At 58.8% G+C, this 23,043-nt stretch overlaps 1 protein-coding gene across 5 annotated transcripts in view; it reads left to right on the top strand.

Moving 5' to 3' along the window:
- Nucleotides 1–23,043, top strand: part of ABR (ABR activator of RhoGEF and GTPase) — a 174,142-nt gene that overhangs the window by 140,668 nt on the left and 10,431 nt on the right. Inside the window, exon 1 of one of the 5 annotated variants that reach the window (XM_069482197.1) lies at nt 11,375–11,536. The exons of the other annotated variants lie outside the window; for them this stretch is intronic. Coding sequence (XP_069338298.1) covers nt 11,375–11,536 — 162 coding nt within the window. Of the gene's footprint in view, nt 1–11,374; nt 11,537–23,043 lie in introns of those variants that run through there. 5 annotated transcript variants of the gene reach the window in all.

The raw sequence follows: 23,043 nt of genomic DNA, 5'->3' as shown, positions 1-23,043 counted from the left end.
AGGTAGGAGGGAGGTTAAAGGAATGAATAAATGAAGAGGTTAGTGGGGGCTTTAGACCAAAGGCATCCTAGAGGGCGTTTCATCCAGTCCTGCTTTTGGAGGAGAAGGAAATCAAGACCAGAAAGGATGAGTGCTGTGGCCACAGTCACAGAGCTCGTTAGTGGTTGCTCGCAGTCTCCAAACTCAGGGGCCCGATCCCAGGCTGGTCAGGCTTGGTCAGGTGCAGGGCAAATGAGTGGAGGGAGGTGCTCATAGAAGCAGGATGGGGACAGGCTTGGATGGCAGTCTGTGACTCTCAGGGGTCTGTCCTTTGTCACTGCAAATTTAGTGAAAGACCCCCCCAGCTTGGCCCAGGTCTGCCCTTCCAGGCTCAGGGGTCCTCCGTTCCTTTTCCAGACCTAAGGAGCCTTCACCTCTAGATTGGCTGTCCAGGCCACCTCCTCCTTGCTGCCCCGTGCTCAGCCCGGCCAGGCCAGGGTAACGGCTCAGCCGGGAGGCCCCCTTAGTCTGCCTTGGCTCCCTGGTCCCAGGGGACTCGTGTATGTTTATCCTAGTCTATTTCCAGCCACACTGCTCCAGGCTCCAGATGTGCTGTCCCCAACTGGGACCTACCCGCTGGCTGATTAGCGTATTCCCAGGGTCCGGCCCTTCTTGGCTTGCTGGGCCAGAGGAGACAGCTTCCCCTCAGGGCCCCGCAGCTCAGCTCCTGCCTCTGACCCCAGACTACCTAAGCCAGAGGAGCCCTTCTGCCCCAGCCTCCCTGCTCCCCTGCCCCCCATTCCCTAGCTCACCCAAAAGCCTGGGGTCAGTGTGCCCCTCTCTCTGTTCCCCTGCGTGGGAGGCAGCTTGACTTTCCCATAAGCCCTCCAGGGCAGCCCTCCCTGGGCACAGGCGTGCTCAAGACCCTGGGTGGGAAGGGGCAGGGATCCAGCCCAGGAAGAAAGCTCCAGCTATCCCCATGCCTGGGGTGGTAACTCACCCCCGGCCCTGATTGAAAGCAGAGGCCCGGTGGGACGCCCCCTCCGTCCCCTTCCCGTCTGGAGCTCGGAGCCTGTGTCTGAAGGGGACAGGGCTGGGGGTCAAGTGGAGGGGGTGATCCCTTTCACATTCTTGACCTGGCCCTTGGAAGCTTGTGTGAGATCAGAGCCATTATAAATGACGCTCGGGAGGAAGTGATGAAGGCCAGTCCCCTGCCTTTAGGACTGGGAACATCCACAGAGCCCAAATATCACAGAGCCCTGACAATATCGAGGCCCTCTTAATATATATTCTTTTTTTAAAAAACTGTATTAAAATATACATAACGTAAAATTCACCACTTTACTCATTTTTAGGTGTGCAACTCAGTGGCATTAGGTAAATTCACATTGTTGTGTAGCCATCACCACTACCCACGTCCAGAACTTTCTCATCTTCCCCAACTGAAACCCCACATCCACTAGGTCATGACTCCCCAGCCTCTGCTCACCACCTCTACTTTCTGTCTCTGTGACTTTGACTACTCTGGGAACCTTATATAAGTAGAATCAGACAGTATTTGTCCTTTGGTGACTGGCTTACTTCACTTAGCATAATGTCCTCAGGCTTCGTCCACGTTGTAGCAGGTGTCAGAATTTCCTTGCTCTTAGAGGCTGAATAACTTCATTGTGTGTATGTACCTCATGCATTTATCCATCCATCCATCCATCCATGGACATTCGGGTTGTTTCCGCCTAAGATCTGGCTTTTAGGTGAGAAAAAGAGCCTCATCGCTGAGGATGGAGGCTGCGTAGCCTCCCTCTCCCCAGACGCAGGGTCTGTCCCCACCCCATGTGTTCATTACTCCTGGCTGTAATGAGAGCAGGGCCCCGTGCCCCCAGGGCGTGACTGCTCACTAGTAACCTTGTATGGTGGGAGAATAGAGTTGGGCCCCTGGCCTTTAGGCGGCCCTGGTTCCTTCCCCTTTCTTCCCTCGGGTCTCCTGTCTGTCCTCCACTGGTCCGTGGTTTAGAAGTGTCGAGTGTGGAGTACAGTCACCCAGATGCTATGGGAGGAGCACTGGACAGAGGCTCAGGAGACCAATTCCTGGTCCCTTGACCTCTTGGAGCCTCAGTTTCTTCATCTATTAAGTGGGAATAACTGTTCCCACTCTACCTGCATGGCCGGCTCGTGTGGCTCAAAAGATCGAATGTACCTAGAAGTGGTCAGGGCTGTGACATGCGTGTCCTGCTTTCCCTAGTTTATTCATTCCTTTCTGTTTAACGAGCGCCCTCTAAACAGCAGGCACCGTGCTGTGGGTACAAAGAAGGGGCAGGACCTCATGTCTAGCGAAGAAAACAGAAGAGAATCTTGATCACTCAGCCAGCGTTAGAGGGGCTTTGAGGCTGGGCCCGGGCGGATCTGAGCTTGGAGTTTGGCTTTCTCTACTCAGTAGTTGGGAGAACAGGATCAGTTCCTCTACCTCTCTGAGCCTCAGTTTCCTCGCCTGGGAAATGGGCTGAATGTGAGAGTCCGTGGAGCCCTTGACAGCCTGGCACAGAGTCCATACTCAATGACGAGGGCCCTTTGCCCTGGGTGGCAGGTTCAGGGACCCTGTCCGCCACCTCCCTCCAGGGCTTCTGGGTGTAGCTTGTCCGGCAGCCCTCGCCTAAAGGTTGTCACCTGCAAGTGGTCCCCTGTGTTTGGGCCTTTAGCTGAGGCTGCATCTGTTTCCTTAAGCTGTTGGAGTCAGACTTGGCTTTGACAAACCGACCTCAGGGTGGGGGGAGTCAAGGTTGGCCCCTCACTGCCTGCTGTGACCCCACCCGGCAGCTCCAGGCTCTCCCCCAGCGGCTCTCAGCCTGGCCTGGTGCAGTCGGCCGGAGTGCAGAGTGAGCGGCTGGGGAACAAGGGGCCTTTGTCAGCGGCTGGGGAGCAGCTTCTGGTTTCAATTACTCTGTGGAGCATGAGGAAACTTGGAGCAAGAGAGGGTCAAGAGGCTGCTAGGACAGGAGTCAAGGGCTCCCCACCCCGTTCCCTCCCCAGGCCCCCAAGGGGTCTGTTGTCCCCGTTTGACTCTGCCTGAGGGTCCCATGGGCCACCTTTAAGCCTGGGCTCTGGGACCTGGGCCTAGGTGACCCAGAGCCCCTTCCAGCTCTGACCCATTCCGTTTCTTCACGGGTGGTGCCTGAGTGAGCCCCTCCCAGGCAAAGACAGAAAGCCATTAACGTGGTCCCTGACGCCTTCTCCCATCCGACCTTCAGGGCCTGGTTTAGGGGCCACACTGACCACAGCTGGACCCCGGGTGCCTGGAGGAGGCCTTGGTTTGCCTGCAATGGAGGGCAGAGTGGGCTGTGGAAAGCAGGCCTCTCCCTCTCATGCCGGCACCCCTGCCCCGCAGGCCTCCGCCTGGCACATTCATGGCCCCAGGCAGCTCCCTGCCTGGAAGATGGCCTCCTCCCCTGCCCCCACCTGGGCCAGGTGTTCTGCGTCCCTGCTGCCTGCTGCCTCAGTGAGGCTCTTCCTTTGCCACCATCCCCACCACTGTGCCAGCCCGGAGGCACATGGGACAGGAGAGGAGGGCACCAGGCTTGGCTCTGCTCCCTGCCTCAGATACCACCTCCTCCCAGGGCCCAGGGCGCCGGAGCCATTGTCCTGCCCCGGCCCCACCCTCCCCAGCTGCTTCAGACCCATTTGCCATCCAGGCCACGTCCCACCTGCTGTCACTCTTCAAGGCAGTTCTGGACACCTCATTGTACTTGGAGGGTAGCGGAAAAGCCAGGGGTGGGTCCCGCGAGAGTGCCCGCCCTGCGTCCAGAGCTTTTCCAGACGTGTAGCGCAAACTCTCTCCTCTCTCCCTGCTCGGCCGCCTCTGTCTCCCAGGTGTTCCTGATTTGGGGAGCCCGGACTCTGCCCAGTGGGTTCTGGAGACAGGAAGCGTTCAACAGGGAGCAGATGGAGACGTGAGCCTCCCTCCATGCCCCCCTGCTCCCCCACTTAGGAATGCCACCTCGGCAGCCAGGGTGGTGCCTGCTCCCCCGGACCTGCCTCTGGGGGAGGGACAACTGGCAGAGAAGTCGATCCAGAGAGGACCTTGGGAACCGATTCATCCAGGCCCCGAGAACATCCAGCCTCTCAACAAACCCAAAGAAGGGTGTTCTCCTCTCAGCTCTGGGGTGGGGGGTGGGGCGTCCCAGACTCAGAGGCAGATGACTCGATTTGACCCCAGCTGGCCGCCCTTGGGCGACCCTCAGAGCACGTCCTCTCAAGCCTGTGGGCATTCAACGAGCCATGGAGGTGCACTCAGTAAGCAGCCAGCCTCCCTGCAGGCATAGGCTGTTGCTTTATTCTCCTAGGGATCCAAAAACCTGGTCCCTAGGGTGGTCCCACTTTTGATTTTTTCTGCAAGCTTAGCGAGAAGGACTTAGCAGGATTGCCAGGGAACTCAGCTAGGGCTGAGGCTGCCCGTGAACACCATACCAGTAAGGGGCCCCCTTCGGCTGGGCTCTGCTGGCCTCCCTCAAGCCTGCGGCAGCTGCAAACCCCCAGAGGCCTCTCCGGCCAGCCCGGCCTTTGCCGTGGCACCGGGGGTGTGGGCTGTGGTGGCACGGCGTGAGGACATCCTGCCCGTGGGCTGGGCACAGTGTGCTTGTGCCCTGGGAGGTGACAGCTGAGCTGCACTGGCTTCACAGCAAACCCCAGAGTGACTTGAGAACCAAGGTGACCCAGAAAACAGCCGAAACACCAGGCTGACCGACTAGATAAGTGCTATCTCATTGTAAGGCCACTGAGAAAGATGCACACCAGCCAAGCAGAAGCCCAGCGCTTTCCCAAAGCAGGGAGGGAGGTGGAGATAAGACATGAGTTTTGGATCCAGCCCTCTGACCAGGAAGTTGCCTTAAAAAGCCCCTAACCTCCCTGACCTCCATACTTCCCGCAGCCCTAGGGAGTGCAAGGGCCGAGAGCTGGGGATGGTGGGCAAGAGAAACAGCATTCTCACGAGAACCGTCGTTGGAACGGCTCTGAGCCCACACACGGAACCGCAGGTTCCAGCTGTGGTCACTTGGAGGGAGGGTCCGGAGCTGCAGACTCTGCCTGCAGGGCTTGGGACTTCCCAGGAGGGACTTGAAGAGCCCCAGGGCAGGCCAGGGGGTGGCGGACAAAGGAGGTGTGAACAGGTAGGTCCCATGTCCCCACTTCAGCCAGGGCCTCTGCTCTCTGCCTCTGCTTCTGTCTGACATAGGGCCGGGGGCGGAGGCGAGGGAGCAGGGAGGCTTCGGCATAACATTTCATTTAGAAAGGCGGAGGGGCAGGGGCAGGGTCCTCTGCAAAAAAAAAAAAATTCATTGAAGACCATTGTCTGGTTTAAGCTCCTGACTTGACAGGTAGGGAAACTGAGTCCAGAGAGGAAAAGTGGCTACTGAGTCCCCAGTGACCAGGCAGGACTTGGCCCAGGTTCCCTGGCTCCCTGGGGCTTTCTCTGGCCACCCTGAGCTCAGAGGTGGGTGAAAGGGACTTGTTCAACAGCAGAGGAAGAAGAAAGAGCAGGAGGCTCAGCAGACCCTGACCTACTTTAAGGTTTCAGCCCCTCCTGCCAAAGGTGGTCCTGTCTTCCGCGTATGGCTTGGGGGTCCTCTGCCCATGGGCGGTGCTGGGAGACCCCACCACACCATCCTCCTTCCTGAGCATGCTCCCGGCTGTGACTTGTGTCCTGGGGTAGGGGAGGCATGTTCTGACCACTCTGTCCCTGGGTGGGTTTTGTTCTAGATAAGCAAGATGTTCCCAATGGCTCAAGTGGATTTTCCACCCTTTTCCGTGACTAAATGTGCCATGAGAATTGCTAGAGGTTGCCAGGGATGTGCTGCCAGGGCAGTTCTGCAGCAGACAAGCCCTTGGGCTGTGTCAGCCTCTCCCGTCCACCTAGAAACACCAGGCACCCCGGAGACACCAGCATGAGGAGGTGGCCAGGCAGGGCGGAGAACAGAGCTGTGTGGGAAACGGCACGTACTCTGGACTCCCGAGGAGCCGGCGCGGGCCTGTGGGGAGATGGAGGACAGCAGGTTACCTTGGGCAGGCTTGATCCGGGCTGCGGAGCAACTAGCTTTGAGTCCCGTCTGCCGCCTTTCCTTATGTTGTGCACATCTTAAACCTCAAGCCCCGCCGGAACTGCTCCCCAGCCCCACCTGGGTGTCTTTGTGTAACCACCAATAGCCACTTAGGACTGAGAGGTCAGATTGCTGTGACCCCCACTCCCATGCGCAGCTGTTGAGCAGGCGGGGACCAGACCCCTGGGGAGCTCAGTTTGGCTGAGTTAGACTGTGAGCTATACAGGGCCTCCCTGCCTGGCACGCGGTGGGTATCCATTCAGCGATGAATGAGTGAATGAGTAAATGAGTAAAAAGGTGGCTTCTAGGCTCTGCTCTACCACTGGCTGCTCGGTGACTGTGAGCAAGGGGTTCCCATCCCTGGGCCTAAGGCAGGCCTCAAACATCGCAGGTATTCAGAGGCACAGGATGGGCAGACAGGAAGGCATAAATGGGTCTCAGTTTCTCTTTCTGGGGAGACCTCTGCCTTTATAATCCAGGTTTTGGTTAGGGTAGGTGCAGAAAACGGTGAGAACACACAGTAGGAGTGCAGGAACCACAGAGCCATTCACACTAGGAGGACACTCCCATCCCTGCTTCCCTGCTGTTGTCCCTGTGACGTGCCGTCCTCCCCCAAACTGGCACACCGCTGGGTGCCCATGCACGGCCCTGCTGGGTTCTCTCTCCACCTGGAGCCCCACGCCTGTCTTTGGGCAGCCCATTGCCAGGCTTCCCTCCAGCTCTCGTGACCTCGGGCCCTGGCTCACTGTCTGCCAGCGTCCTGCCTCCAGCTCTGCTCCCTCGGGGCCTGCCGTGCCGTGCTCTGCTGGGGCTGAGAAGGAGTGTTCTTGAGGGACCCAGGCCACAGCCCTCTGGTCCTCACACTCAGCTGTATGCCAGGCTCCTTTTGGGCTCCCAGTCCAGCACCTGGGACTCTGGGTGGCCTACTGGCTCTCCTCACCCCCCACCCCTGGCTCCCAGCTGTCCCCGCTGGGGTGGCCTGTGGCCTTGGTCTAGCTGGCTGCTCAGGAACCTCCTTTCCAGCCGGGCAAGGTGGCTCACACCTGTAATCCTAGCACTCTCGGAAGCCAAGGCAGGAGGGTCGCTTGAGGCCAGGAGTTCCAGACCAGCCTGAGCAACATGAGCGAGACTCCGTCCCTACAGAAAAACTAAAAAATTAGCAGGGTGTGGCGGTACGCGCCTATAGTCCCAGCTACTTGGGAGACTGAGAAAGGAGGATCACTTGAGCCCAGGAGTTTGAGATTGTGGTAGGCTGCAATGACGCCACTGCACTCTACCCAGGGCAACAGAGTGAGACTCTGTCTTAAAAAAAAGAAAAGAAAAGAAACCCCCTTTCCTGGCTTAGCTGTAGAGGACAAGACTGGGAATCGGGGTTCTAGTATGGGCTGGAGGGGGATGAAAGTCATTCCAGTGGGAGGAGGAGGTCACTCCAGAGAAGCCGTAGCCACATCCCTAGGTTCTGAGAAAGAACCTTCCTCCTGGTGTTCACAGGCTGCAGGATTTGCCTGGAAGCTGTCTCCACCCTCAACTGTCACCAAGGCAGCGCTGTGGCAGTCCCTCTCCCACCCACATGTCTCAGGATGTGTATTATTCCCCACTGACCTTTTTTTCCTCAGTGATGTCGCTGCTGATCACTTTAACCTGATTTTGCCTCAGTCACAGCTGTGCTGGGTGGCATGTCCCCTCCCTAGGTATAACCCACCCACGTCTCCCTAGGGACAGCCCCTCTCATTCCTCTGGCAGAGAGCCTGCGGAGGGGATGAGGGAGGATGGGACCGTCCACTAGGAATGTTTTTAATTCCTAAGGCAGTGACATCTGTTCGTGGGGGCCGTACCACCCAGGCTCTGTTTATCCAACCAGGGGGCCCTTGCATGTCCTCAGAGGAGGTTCTGCAAGGTGTGGCTGGATGGAAGTCGTGTGGGAGGAGGGAATGCAGTCACTTCCTGGGGGGCCAGGGTCCCCTGAGCCCGGCCCATCCAGCAGAGATGAGGAAGGGTCCGTGGTGGGCTTGGAAGGACTAGAATTCAGACTGCTGCTTTTGAGGAACTTGCTGGGGACGTTTGTCTTGCACAAATCCTCCTCCACCCAACACCATTGATTCCAGGAAGAAGTGAGTCTGGCTTGGAGAAAAGAAAGCAAATCTGTGCTGTCCCCAAAGGAGGCCCCCAGTCCAGGGGAGGAAGGGAAAGATGCGCATCCCAAGGGAAGAGCCTCCCAACCCAGCTACCCATCTGCTAAGGCGCTTATGTCACCATGGAGACCAGTTGGCCATCGCTCAGCCAATCAGAACTTGCTTTACCCAGACAAGTGTTGGGCCTGGGGTTCCTAAGACAGACAAGTGTAGGGCTTTGGGAACAGGGTGTATGCTGTCCCCCTTCTCCCACACACCCGGCGGCAGGAAGGGGCACAGCATTCCCCCAGACTGCACCCCTGTGGCATGTGACCCAGCTAGAGGGAAGAGAACCTTAGAAAGCCAGCAAGGAGCTAGTTCTGAAGTTAACCAGCCAGTGCCAAGCGTGCTGCAGCAGGCGACGTGGTGAGCAAGTATAATGGCACCTCCCCAGCCAGTTACACAACTAGCAACTGCACATCTGCCAAAGGGATGGAGTCCAGCTGGGGCCCGGCTGGGATGGATGGCCTTTCCCCACAGCACCCAGGGCCCCACGCCACCCCATCTCCTCCACGAAGCCTTCCCTGATTGCCTCCAGCTAGAAATGTTCTCTCCTTCCTCTTGACACTCACAGCACTTGACTTGTGCTGTCCTGACGGCATGATACTGGGTGTCTTGAGGGCACAGATGATGCTTTGTCCGCCTGGGTATGACGCATAGTAGGTGCAGAGTTGATATGTGCCAGATGCATTTCTGCCTCTCTGGGGCTGGCAGCTTTGTCAAGCGCTGGCTTTTGGTTCATCTCCGGGATTCCTCAGCCCCCACCCCAGGCTCGGGCACACGGCCAGGCCCTCGTTCACTACCTCTTGAATGAAATGAACGGCATAAAGGAATGTAGCCTGGAGAAAGGGGCAGAGCCTTCCTGGGGAAGAAGGGTTTTGTGGCTGTGGTGAGGGGGCTTCCCGTGAGGGGCCAGAGGAAGACTGTCTTCAGAGGTGGCACCCAGGTGCCCTGGAAGTGGCAGGTAATAGATGGGTCAGGAAGAGGGACTCAGGCCTCAGCTGGGCGGGGGACACAGGTGTGCCCCTGCCTCTGTCGGTCTCTCCCCCTCCCCCTCAGGGGGGCGCTGGCAAAGCTGTTGTAGCTCAGCCCCCCATTTAGCCGCCGTGGCTTTGGGCAGCTTTGGCTCAGGTGCGCGGGATCCCGTGTGGCCATGGTCTGCGCTGTGCAGAAGGGAGTGAGCAGTGTGGAGCCCCGGAAACAGTGGGCTGGGCTGGCCACCCTGCCCTGGTTCCCCCAGCCAGGCAGAAGGCAGCGCAGGACCACACGCTGCCACACCAGGGTCCCACAGGGGTGGGGCGTAGGCTGTGCGGTTAGCCAGACCCCGGTGTGTGTCCCGACCCATCCTGGCCTTGGGCCTAGTGCTCAGTTTCTCAAAGTCCTTAGTTTCCTCAAAGGTAAAATGGGGGTGTGTTTCCTCCATAGAGTCGGGGAAGGATTGAGTGAGTTAATCGTGTACGTAGAGGGCTGGCACGGCGACGCTCCCGTGCTAAGCCTCAGTGATGGGCAGCTCGTACTATGACCAATTCTTGACTTTCCCTGCGGTAAAGCCACCCCTTGCTCAAAAAACACTGAGGGCTCTGAGGTAAAATCCTACAACCCGTCTGCTGGTTGAGATCTAGCAGGAGCATTCGGATGCCAAGGACAGGTCTCTGTGTCCTGACTCACCTGCCCCAGGGACAGCCAAGAAACGTCCTGACTGAGCTCTTTTTCGTGAATCCAAAGCACCCTCCACACTTCAGCAGGGCACGGTGGTTGTGAGCACCAAGGGCTTTGGAGGGGACCTGTCCCGCCTCACCTGCAGCTGGATGACCTCCAGCGAAAATTTTACCTCCCGAACCCCAGTTCTCACGTCTCTAAAACAGGGCCAGTAATACCAATATCACAAATGTGAAGCTTATGCAATCGGATATTGAAAGACCTGGCCCACGGTCGGTGCTGTGCAAACACTGGTTTCCTTCCTCCATGTGCCTAGCTCTGCAGCGGTGTGACTTCCTGGACACCTCCGGTGTGTGTACCCCAACCGTTTGGGGTTCAGGCCTTTCTCTTTTCTCTGAACACCATACTGTAACTTGCGATGTCGCCTCCAGACACAATTCACTTCCCACTCTTCAGTTAGGATGTTCACTGACTTGAGGGTCAGAACAAGTTCTTACTCTGTGCCCAGCACACGCATGTGGCCGGTGTCGCCGGCGTCCTCTTTCCCTGGTAGCAGAAGCCTTTCTTGGTGAGGTGCACAGGGCCATGGTTAAAAGTGGCCATGTGAGGAGCATCTCTTGCTGGACATCTATGACCAGTGTCACCTTTGGCTTTTGCTCATGTCCCTGGAGGGGACCCACAGTGGCCTGATTCCCACTAGGGTGCGAAAGCCCTGGAGACTGCCACACTAGGGATCCCCTTTATCCCTCACAGTCCTCAGAAGGGAGGGCCATGAGTGCCCATCCATGAGTGTGTGGCCCTGTCACCAAGTTGGCACCGAGGGAGGTGCCTTGGGGCAGGCGTTGGGGTGGGGAGCAGAGCTCCGGGGCAGTGTGAGTCCTTTGCAGGGGAGGAGGGCAGCTGTTCGTGGCCTAAACGCAGCTCCTGCCTGGAGCCCTGGCCCCTGCCAGCCCCCTCTGGCTTGGCCCCAAGCCTCCCTGGTACCCCCGCCCCGGGAGCAGCTCGGTGCTGAAGGAGTTACGGCAGGGACTAGAAGGGACTGGATTGTGTTTAGCTGCTTGTCAAACTTTAGTGGGGGCCGGAGGGAGGGACGCAGAGTCGCAGTCGGTGAGAGGCAGCGCCAGCTTGCCAAGAGTTAAAGCCCGGGGTTGGGTTTTTTGGAGGGGCAGCTCCAGCGCCTCCTTTGAGTCACTTCCTTCGGTGGGGGCGGGGGCTGCCCGTCTGTGGCGCACGCACTGGGCGTCCCCGGCGGGCCACGGGGAGGCGGCGGTGCGCTCGGCCTGGCGGCTGCTGGGGCGCAGCGGGCTGCAGTCTCCGGGGAGGGCGGGAGGGACGCGCAGGGGAGGAGGCGGCCTCGCACCATGAGCTTCCCCGGCCGGCTCGAGTAACAGCCGGGGCTGAACGCTCCGCACAGTCCCTCTCCAGCGCTGCCCGTGCCCGCGTCCCCGCTGGGATCCGGCCCCCGCCGGCCGGGCCGCCAGCATGACCGACGTCCTGCCTCAGCCCGACTGCAGCCTGAAGGCGGTGTGCAAACCTCTGGAGCGCTGCTGCCTCGACCAGCTGGAGGAGCCGGGGAGCAAGCGGCCCCCCAACACAGGCGCCCGGCTCTGGGGCCGGGTGCGCAGCAAGCTGCTCCGCCACAAGGTGCTAGCGGGGACTGGAGGGGTCCGAGAGGGCTGGGCTAGAAGGACTGCGGGAGCGTTGGGGGCTACTGGGGACCCTCTCTCGGCCTCTCCCTTTCCAGCTCCTACCTGATCCTGCAGTCCTGGGACAGAGGCTGGGGTATGTGTGTGCATCTGTTGTCAGTGGCTTTAACTTAACGTTGGATGCTGGTTGCTACCCCGACCGTGGCGGCTTTCTCTGCATCTGTGTCTGTCTCAGGAAAAGGGAGTCTGTCTCCTACGCAAGTGCACTCTGCCCGGCTGCTTTCTGAGTCCATCCCACGGCAATAGGGCAAGGGGCTCCTGGGTCTCGGTGTCTTCCCTCCGTGTACGGCCCAGACCCGATCCCCCTGCATCCAGTGGACTTTGCTGGCTGCCCCTTTGCCAAGGGGCACCACAACACCATCTGCCATGTGGGGTTTCTTTGTGCCAGGCGTGGGGGATCATTCCCCACCCAGGAGGAGAGGGGAGGGTTGTGGGGTGGTAGCGATGCCACTGAGTCTGGGGGCTGTAGGCGTCCCCTTCAGGGACCACCCAGTTGACTGCTGGCCCAGTGCCAGCCGGGCACCAAGCAACTCAATCAGTGTGCCAGGGGGTTCCTGACCCAGCAGGCAGCTCAGACCGCGCTGTGCCAGGGCAGGCTGCCCGTCCTGCCCACAGCCCCAGACCTGAGTTGGGATTAAAATCGGAGATAGAAGCGGACTGTCCTGCAGCTGGGCAGGCTGCCCTGGGGCTGGCTTCGGGCCCTGGCATCAGGCATCCGAGGAAGAGCCAGACCCAGTGCCTCGCACACAGGAAGCGCTTGATAACTCTGAGACCAAATCAGTCACCTAAATGTCAAAGGGTGCCAGTCCGGGCTGGCCAGGGCCGTGCCCATCCTTCAAGATAGCGACAACACAGCTAGTCTGTGCTGGGGATTTGAAAGCCCTCCTGTAGCTAGGGGAGGACCCTCTGTGCAAGCTCTCACTCCAGCCAGCTTCGAGGCTCCTGGCACCTGCAGAGGGGAAGTGATCTTGGGCCGATTGGCTCCTTATTTAGTTTCCTCTCCTGCCAGTGGGGCATACTTGACTTCCCAGAGGTGACATCATTCCTGGAAAGTGCTGGGCAGGGCAGCAACTTGAGCTGTCCTGCATTGGCCCCTGTGTCACCTTCAGCCTCCCTGGGGACCAGGCTAGCAGAGCCCCTCTGTGCTGAGGCAGCTGTCTGTGCCCGGCAGCATGGAGCCATCCCCTCCCCAGCCCCTGCTGAGGCCAGCAGACACCAGCCCAAAGCTCACCATCCATTTCCAAACCTCAAGCTTGGCGAGAAACGGACCCAGTAGGTTCCTGGCCCAGTGCTGGAACAGAGCCCTTCTGGTTCACCTGCCCCTTTGGGGAGGTGCCTGGCAGGTAGGGGACAATTTTTAAACCTAAAGTCCCAGACTTTCAATTCTCCTTTCCCTGCGCATTTGTAGCTGGCAATACCAGGAAGCTACTTTGGGAATTCTTCAGCCGGGTTCGCCTCTGCTGGTGTCTGATAGCTCCGTGTCTGACGGCGACGCTGGGCAAGGGTGCTGGGCCAGCCAGGCGCTGGGCTGCTGAGCGGGCTGGCGTCAGTGCCACTGCGGGGTGGCTCTGGCGCTTGGCTGCTCTGTGTGGTGGGTGATTCAGTGTGCTAACACATGCCGTGTGACAAAGTGTGTCAGTGTTGTGGACACAGGGTCTGCACTGTGGGTGACAGAGGGACATCCACCCTGCTGTGCCTGTCTCACTGCGCGTAGGCTAGTGGGTGAGCAGGCAGGGTCATGAAGCCACTTCTCACTGTTCTCTTTCCTTCTTCCCCCAGCCGCGCTAACCTGCTCTTTTCGGTGCAGCTGGCTCGCTGCCAGCCGAGGGCTGGGACCATGCGGTGCTTTATTTAGGTGGGCAGGGGAAGGGTGCCAGGTGCTGCCCAGCCCTACAGGAGGGGTCGCCTCAGTAACTCCTCGTTAACTTTGCCCTAAGGGTTTGATGTCGTGGATGTGAAAGACCCTCCTGCTCCCATTTAGCTAAAGATGAAAGGCTGGAAGGGGGAGTGTGACTCACCTGGGGACCTCAGGATTGAAGAATCTGTTCGGATGGAAAGGCCCCCGGTATTAAAACCAAGCCTTTGAAATAGTGTGGATCCTCTGGTCCCAGGAGTCTCTGATTGTCAGGGGAGACGAGGCAGGGACCACTTATGGGCTGTCCTCTGGGTCCCAGAGGGGCTATGGTTGGGTTCTTGTCCCCAAGGAGAGTTCTAGGGCCGAAGCCTCATTCCAGCCCCTGGCTCGGCAGTTGGTTTGTTGTGCCAGCATTTAGCAGAGCAGACACGTGGCATTTGGGTTTGTGGGTTCAGTCAGTGCTCTCGGTATTTAACTTCACATTTCTACTTTCCTTTTCCTTTTTTTTTTGCCTCAAATCACACTCAAGTAGACCAGGCTTGGTGCCTCACTCTTCCTCCCATCCCTCCTGCTTCTAGATTCTTAAGTTGGACTTTGGAGGGGAAGGGGCTGAAGGAGGAATCTCATTCCCAGCCCCTGAAGCCTCCAAAGGTTTTAATAGGGTTGCGGGGCCCCTGAAGCGAGGCCAGGCCAGGAGCATTTGTCTGGCGGGGAAATCGAGGTCCTTATATAGCTCTGCAGCTAAGGCAGAGCTACCCCTGACCCACACTAGGCCAGGTAGGGGCCAGAGGTGGAGACTCAGGCTGGACTGGTGGGGGCCAGGTGAGTGGAGGAGAGTTGAGGACAGTTCCTGATGACCCTGTCTGGGCTTCGAGGGGGTGTTACGTGGGTCTGGGAGTTCGCTGCTCCTAAAGAGCTTCTCTTAAGAAGGCGGAGGCTGGTGTTGCTGAGACCCAGAGTGAGCCCACCCGGAGTGATGGGGTTTGCTCCCTGCGTACGGAGAGGGTGAGAGGTGCTACCTACGGAAGGAGAGCATGGGGAGACCCCTTTGGGCCACTTGTCTGGGGGAGCTTAAGGCTCAGGATGAAGACCATCTGTCTGCTTGATCGCCACCACAGGACAGCTCCTAGTCCCTCTAGGAGTCTGTCAGTTACTTCCCAGTTCTTCCTAAACCACGTGTCTGCAAACCGTGTGCACATCCCCAGAGGTTTCACTCAGCCATTCGCTGGCTGCTCCTGTCACCGAGGGCGCAAAGCACTCGGTGCAAGACACAGATATGTCGTGGGCTTGTTGACTTTATTTCATACTCCAGCTCTGGGCTTCAGGGAAGATCTTGGAACCTTATGCGATAGAAATCCATCCTGCCCTTGGCTGCCTACCCCTCTGCCCGGCCGCCCTCCGCCTTGTTTGCCTGAGTCTGTGTCTTCACCGCCGCAGGCCCACCCACAGCTCTGGCAGTCCCTGTGCTGGAGACAGGGACGAGAGCGGTGCCCCTCCCCCCCCCCCGCCCACCAAGGCTGGAAACCCCTGCCACCAGCCCACTTCCTCCGGGGCCTCCGTGTGGGCCACGACTGTGGCCAGGCCAGCTGGTAGGTTGGAAGCGGGGACAGGGTGACTCTCATGCATTTCCACAGCACCTGCCCACCCCCTCGAGTGACAAGACCTTGCTCCTGGGGCCGCACGGACAATCTCCTGCCTCTCTGTCAAGCTGGCTCCCCAGAGGCCTGTTTGAGTCCACAGAGCAGGAATCCTCGACTCTGAGAACCTGGTGAAGGTCACAGAGCCGACCCAGACACGGCCAGCCACGTGCACAAGCTGTGCTGTCTGAGGGACCCATGGACCCTGAGGTCAAAACCCCTTCCCTACGTGGACTTGGCAAGGCGCTGTTTCTTGGCACCTGGGGAGCACAGACAGCTTGGCCAGTCAGCTGTGCTGGGCTAGGCGCCCCAGCTTTTGGATGGCCCCGGACCAGGGAGAGCTGGGCCTGCCAACCAAGGGGTTCCTGAAAGGCCAGAGCGTCCCGAGCGCAGTGCTGCAGTCGTATCCAGAGGCAGCGTGGCCCGAGGCTCAGGAGGGCAGACACCCAGAAAGAAACTGCTGCAGGCGCTGGTTTGGGGGAGTTGCCAGGTGTTGGTCAAGGGGCACTAGTCTGAAAGACGCGGCCCTCTGCTGAGTGGCCTTGCCAAGTGCCCAGATTGTTGGGGACTGGTCAACAGGTGCTATTTTTTGGCTTCCTTTCTCCTATCCAATCATGCCAGAGGCAGAGAGGGTGTTTGTGTCCCGCCAGTTCCCTAGCGCCTCAGAGGAACACACAGCCCCCCGCACCTGTGACCCGCCTGCCCAATCCCCGGGAGAAAACCAGTGTCAGTTCTAGCCCCGTTGTGCTTGGCCCCCATGATGGGCCTCGGAGAGGTGGGAAGTGGCCTGGGAGCCGTTCACGGGCTACTTCTCAGGGAGGCTGGGAGGGATCCAGGACCCCTGCAGAGATCTCCCAGCCCTGTTTAGACTGTGAGAGCAGAATGATCTCTGTCCTGGACAGCGACCCCAGCCGGGGCTGCTGCCTCAGGTGGGCACAGCTGGAGCAGTGACATCGCAGCGTCCCTTCCCACCAGATCCCCAAATGCCTCGTCCATGCTCTGGGAGGCCTCCTCCTTGGAGCACCCCCAGCCCTCAGGCTTGTGTGGCACAGGGTGCCAGAGGAGGAGGGCACCAGGCTGGTCAGAATCAAGAAGCTTCAGTCTCTCTAATCCTGGGTCTACTGCTTGCTGTGTGACCTTGGGGAAATCTCTTCACCTCTCTGGTTCTCTGGCATCAGCACAATGAAGGAGCTGAGCAGGATGATCTCTCAGAATCCAGTTCATATGATGATCTTGGCCGTGTCTCAAGATTCCTAGTCCTAAGCCATAAACCCTCAACACGCTGGGAGCGTCTGGGTAGGGAGGTCACAGGGCTGCCCGTGGGCCAGTGCCAGCCATTCAGTGAACACGGGAGAAGAGAGGCCAGCAGGAATGTAGGGCTTCTTGGCCCTTGTCCTGGAGGAACCCTGGAGGGGAGGCTTTGCTGTCTCCACCCCGCACATCCCAGTTTGTTCCCTTGGTCCATGAATGTGGATGGGGACACCTTCCATGTGTGGGGCTCGCGGGCCTTGGGGACCCAGGGGTGCCCGAGGCAAACGAGACCCTATCCATAGGAGGAGTCAGTCAATAAACAAGGTCATTTTAGGTCGGACGAATGCTGTGAAGAAAATAAACCCGGGTAATGGATTAGAGGGGAGAGAGAGGCCTTGCTTAAGGAGATCAGTTTTGAACTAAGATTTAAATGACAGGAAGAGTTCAGCCATGAAAGATCTGGGACAGTGCATTCCAGGTAAAAACCCTGAGGCAGGCGTGTTCAGAGGCGGACGGAGGCCTCGTGGAGCCTGTAGGAGATTCTCGGGGTGAGGGGGGCAGCAGCCAGATCATGTAGGGCCTTGCAGGTCACCACAAGGAGTTGGGCCTTTAATCCGCGGCAGTGGGGAGCCGCTGGAGAGTTTAAACACTGTTTTTGTGACGATGATACGTTTTGAGCACATGCTGAGTACCAGGCAGTATTCTTAGCCCTTGACGTAAGTCAGGTGATGACCTACGAGGTAAGCACTATTATTACCCACACGGGTCTGTGTATGAGGAAACTGAGGCTCAGAGAGTGACCCAGATAAGGTCACATGGGTGGCTCAGTGAGGAGCTGGCGCTCAGACCCCGCCAGCTCAGCCGGACACAAGCTCTTGTGGCCTCCGAGGAGGCCGCCCAGAGCCCATGGAGCCCTGTGGCCGTTTCTCAGTTGTCCGGTTGTCTGGGTGGTCATGGGGCCGGTTGGGGTCAGGGCCGCGTGCCCTAGATGGGGACTTCGGGAGCCTTGTTGTGTGCGGCACCCAGCCTCGCGAGCTGTGCATGGGAACAGGCACGGCGGTGCCTAGTGAACGTGGGACGCGGCGTGGAGGCGAGGCTTGGGGGCCTCTCAGAGCCCGCGCGGGCGGAGGACTTGCCGGCACCCCTCATTTTCACTGACAGAGGCTCTGTGCCAGAAACGGTTCCTGGCCTGGGCAGGGAGGATAAAGTCTGCTTCAAAGAGGGACTCGTTCAAGTCTCACTGAACCACTGTGAGTCCAGAGGGAGGCCTCAGCCCTTGGGGGTCTTACAGGCCCTTAGCCTTCCCACAGCAGCTAGTGTAAAACTTCCGGGTCAGGACCCCAGCAAGCCTCTTGCCTGGGACTTTGACCCCTATGGTGGCCCCTGGGGACGGAGCTGCTGGGTCTGCCTCTGTGTTGCTTGGGCCCCGCCATCTTCCTTTTCTCAAGAGCGACCCACCGCCCCGGCCCTTACTGCGTGGTGCCCCAGCTTCCCGGCTGAGTTTGCGACCTCGTTCTGGGCTGAGATCTCCAGGCTGCCTGGGGCGGGGAAGGCTGTGGTGGGTGGGCCCGCCTGGGGAGGTGTGCCTGGCCTTGGGGGCCTCCGAGAGCAGCCCAGCTGGGGGCAGGTGGAGCCGCTGGGACGGGAGCACTGGGAGGGCCAGCTGCAGCGGGCGCTAAGAGGCGAACCTGGCTTCAGTAAAGGCCTCACTCTGTGCTGCTGACCCCTTTCACACGTGGGCCTCGGGGACTTCAGAGTTCTCAGGATGGGGAGGGGAGGCAGGCCCCGGCGGAGTGGCCTCGTCTGGGTGGGTGCCGTGTAACACAGCCCAAGTGGCTGCGGCTGGCCTGCGGGGCTGGCCTGCGGGGCTGGCCAAACCTTGGCTGCAGGGCACCCGGCCGGCGCTGCTGTACCCGGCCCTGCAGGCGAGGGCGGGAGGGGCAAAGCTAGTTCGGCCTCAAGGTGGGGCTGCCAGGCCCCTGGGAAGAGGAGGAGAGTTCACTGGGCCTGATCCTGGTCTCTCCTGACCCAGCTGCCAAGCTGGAAGCCAGGCTGCGGGCCCCACAGCCCCTCCCTCTCCGCCCAGCCTCTCTCCGCGGCGCAGAGCAGCCACGTTGACGGAATCCTCCAGTGCCCTGCCCCAGGGAGGGGAGGCAGGCTCTTGGCAGCCCCCGGTTCCCCACTGCCAGCCCTACCAGGCCCCTCACGCCTGCGGTCCGTCCCAATGACAGGCTGGCTTCGGCGTCCCAAGGGGACCCAGCCCTGAGCGTTAGTTGCACTTGGGGGAGGGCAGAGGAAAGCTGGCCCAGGGCTGCCACCGTGGCCACCAGCCTGGGAGCCACCATCGGACACACTTCCTGGCGCAGGGCCCGCTGTGCACGGCCTCTCCAGGGCAGGCAGACAGCTCTCCCTGCCGCGGAGAGCCCCGTGCAAGGGCAGGCCGCGGTGAGGTCTTTCCTGAGTCCTTTTCTAATGTTCCTGTCCTGCCTCTTAGGGTGACTGGGTTTACTGCCCTGTTGTCAGGAAGCACTTGGTTTTTATTAACCTCTAAAACCAACTCTGGGCTTGCGGGGAAGTCCACCCACCTTCCAAGACGGGGCTGCCAGGCCTGGGGCCCAGAGGCCAGGCGCGGGGCAGAGCTGAGAGTGAAGGGAAGTCAGGGAGCAGGAGGTTGGGGTTATGGGGGAAGGGGGTGCAGCCTGGGAGCCCCTGGGGGCCCTGGTGATACTGTGTTCAGTATCACCCTCATCCAGCCAGCCCCTGTGTGACATCCAGGGTAACAGTGGCTGAAGGCTGCTTCGTGCCTCCACCTCCCGTCCATTGTGCAGCCGATTCTGACCGTTAAGCCCCAGCTGCCCATAGATGGGGCCACCACAGGCCCCTTATTGTAGATGGCAGGACCCCATGTAAGGGTTTATGGGAAGGGGAGGTGGCAAAAGTCATCCCAGAAGACTTTGGTGTGGTATGGTGGAAAGAGTGTGGCTCAACAGTCAAGGATCTGGGTTTGAAGGTGGCTCTGTCACCTACTGGGGAGGAGGAATGGAGACCCTGCAGGTGAGAGTGCCCCACACTCAAGCGCTGGGAGCTGGCTGTGAACGGGCAGAGGGAAGGAGCAGTGATGGGGTCACCTGCAGCAGGCTGGTGGGACACGGACCGGGAGGAAGGGCGTAGACCTCTCAGAGGGGACCCCAGGACATTCCTGACACTCAGCCCTAGACGATGTGCAGGTGTGCACAGAGTTCCCTCCCCTGCCCTTGGAACCTCAAATTCTCTCACCCCCCTGCGAGGTGGCTTGGGCGCTTCCTGTCCTGAACAGGAGGCCACTTCGGTCCAGAAAGGTGAGGCGGCCTCCCCCAGCCACCTGCAGGGCTCCCGGCAGAGGCCCAGGTTTTTGGGGCAGGGGACCTGTTGCTCTCCCAGACACCAGCCCCAAAGCTCACTGTCTCCCCTGGGAGAGGTTTGAGCATGTAGCCATGATGTGACTGTGGCTAACTGCAAAACAAAAAGAAAATAGTTGAGCTGCTTTTAGTGACCGTGTGTGGCCCAGTCATTCATAACCTCCTCCTAGATGTTCTGTGGCCCATTTCTCTCCCCTGCCTGAGCCCCACTGTGTGTGTGTGTGTGTGTGTGTGTGTGTGTGTGAAGGAGGTGCACTTGGGGGGTCTCCCCAGCCTGGCCCTTTGCAAGCCCCATCAGTCTCCCTCCTTCAGGTGATCTGATGTCCCCCAGGTACCTGCTCCCTGGGGCCCAGGGATGGCACCTGTCTGCTGGGCCTACAGGGTGAGCAGTCAGGTATTCCTGTCCCCGGACATGCCAGGGCCTGGCTCCTTCACCCGGCACTAATCTAATCAGGAAATAGCAGAGTCCACATTTCCCAGGAGTTATAAATAACCCCAGCAATTCAGGCAACAGCATTTCTCTGGAAAAATGGGCCCTGTCCCTCTCCACTCCCCACCCTCCCTTCTCTGTATTTAAATGACATCCTGAAATAGACTTGGTTTCTGGAGGCTGCCGGCCTCCTGGGAGACAAAGCATCGTTGTCAGGGCACCGAGAGCCTAGGCAGGCCTCCCTCGGCGGGCACTAGGAAGATGGCAGGGGTAGGGGAGGGACTCGCAGCAAAACAAGAAGGTGACACCTTGCCCAGGACTGGCCTCTGACGGCTGGAGCATGTGAGACGAGGGCATGTAGTACCTGGCAGGCTGTGGGGGGTGGGACGCTGGTGCCCCAGGAAGGCAGAGAGCAGCTGCCAAGTCCTGTGGCCTGGGGCTATCCAGGAAGGCTCTCCGGAAGAGGCGGGGCTAGAATGAGACCTTCGCATCAGGCGGTGCTTTCCCTGTCTCTCATACTTCCAGGAAAATGTAGGGTCCCACCAGGCAGCGGGAATAGACGCCGCGGGGAGGGAGGGAGGGAGGGAGGGAGGGAATGGAAGGAGGGATTGCCCTGGAGGCGGCCTGCTGGCACCGGGTCTGCTCACCCTGGGGTGAGACCAGGGGCCAGGAGGCCTGATGTCCTTTCTGAGTAAACTGCGGTAACAGCAGCTGCCGTCTTGCTGCGAGGTGTGAGCACAGGTTAGAGAGTTTGCCTGTTACCCTGCAGCTTCAGCAGAAAGAGCGAGCCAGGGAGACTTGATGTGGACCCCAGCCCTCACTGCCTGGATGGATGGCACTGGGCAAGTTCCTCGTTCTCTTTGAGCCTCAGTGTCCACATCTGTGAAATGGGAGTAGCTGTGAAGGCTTAAACCTCACAGGCTTGTCGTGATGATTAACTGAGATGCTTTGTGTAAAGGGTTTGTCAGACTTACAGGAAGTGCTCAAAATATGCCCTTTGTGGTTACTGTTTCCCATAACAACCCTGTGAGGTAGGAACGGATTCCCCCACGAGGAAATCGAGGTTCAGGGAGGTTACATGACTTGCCCAAATTCACACAGTTGAATGGGAGACCCAGATCAGCCTGACTCCCAGTCCTGCACTTCCCCTACTCGGGCTGTGTCCAGACGCCACTCCAGCACTCGGGAAGGGACCATTGGCTCAGCCTGTAGCAGCCACCACGAGGTGCCAGGTCACGGGAAGCTGGGGCAGAGGACTCTGACCAGGTGCTGTGGAATCGGCCTGAGGCTTGTGCTGACGCCTGGAGAGATCTGCCTTGAAAAGGGGCAGTAGTGAAACTTCACATTGTCCCCCATAAATACGTATAATTACAATGTGTCAATTAAAAATTAAGGGCTGGGCACAGTGGCACAAGCCTTTAATCCTAGCTACCCGGGAGGATGAGGCAGGGGAGAGTCACTTGAGTCCAGGAGTTCAAGATCAGCCTGGGCAACATAGCGAGACCCTATCTCTACAAAAATAAAAAAAATAAATAAATAATTAAAAAAAATTTTTTTTGAAGGGGGCATGATAACTCCAGAATGTTTCTCCCAAGGATAGCATCTGCCTTGGTCAGTTGACAAAAAGCATTTGAGATTCTTCCGCCCTGTGTGGCCACTGCTGGGGCACAGAGCTGGGGACAGACCCAGGCCCTATGTCCAAGAGCCAGCAGCCTAGATGAGATGAAGGAGCTACAAGGGGCAGGGAGGGTTTGGAACAAAAAGAAGTTTAGAGGGGAGGGGAGGTTTCAGGAAAGTGAGGCGAAAGTTGGGGCTTCCTTTGGGGACCCAGCAGGGACAGGGACCCGTGCAGCAGCCAGGTTGGTGACGGCCTCACGCCTGCCTTGCGTTTGAGGAGGTGCTGGGGCAGTGGTTCTCCCCCAGGGGTGCCTCTCTCCACACCACTTTCTCTGTGCCAACCACCCCCCCCCCGCCCCGCCCTTCCTCAGTTCCATCCCTCCTCCAGCGGGAACTGACTGCTGAAAATGAGGCCTGGGCCACAGCCAGCCCAGGTGCAGGGCCCAGAGTGAGCCAAGTGCAGACCCCAGACCCGGTCAGAAGCTTTTGAGTGCCACTTGTCCCCAGCCAGTGACAGAGGTGCGGGAAGGACTTACCTGGAGCTACAGGAAGCCGCAGGCCCTGGCCCACCCTGGGCTGACCCAGATCCAGTTTTCCTTCTGTGGTGGTGGTGCCTGTTGTAGCACCAGTGTTCATACTGAGGCACACACACCCCTGGGGTTCACAGACTCTCCAAGGGCTGCGTGGGCCCGGAGAGCTTTAAGGGACTCAGTTTGCAGATCCTGAGCTCCCCTAGGTGCTATTGCCAAAAAGCGACCTGCCCAAGAACTGGCATGTCGCTGCCGGCCCCTCTCCTCCTCTGCAGATGAAGACCCGAGGCTTGCCGTGGGGCGCCCAGACCTCCTGGGTGGCGAACAGAGGGGCGTTTAGAAATGCCCCTGGAGGTGCTGAGAAAGTAAAAATCTCTAACGGCCGGTTACAAAGCCTTTCAGAAGTCAAGTGGTGTGTCCAGTTCTTTGCCTTCCACAAAACTGATGGAGGACTTAATTGTCAGCTGAGAGATCGTTCAAAATAATTTCCATACTAAGTACGTTGTAGGCAATTGAAGGCAAGTAACATGGAAAGAAGTTAAAGTATCACATAACATCGGTATAATAAAATTCTTTTCAGCTTCATCTACTTATTTATGTGAACAAAATGTGTCATCGTCCACATCTTTTAAAACAAAACCAAAAAAAAAAAAGGGAACAGAATGGGCGCTGGATATATATGGCCGTAAAGAGCTGTGATGGACACTGGAAACTAAGAAAGGGAGAG

This window comes from Eulemur rufifrons, chromosome 9, assembly GCF_041146395.1.
Source record: "Eulemur rufifrons isolate Redbay chromosome 9, OSU_ERuf_1, whole genome shotgun sequence".
In the NCBI taxonomy this organism is placed as follows: Eukaryota; Metazoa; Chordata; class Mammalia; order Primates; family Lemuridae; genus Eulemur; species Eulemur rufifrons.
This window is presented reverse-complemented; position numbering and strand designations above follow the sequence as displayed.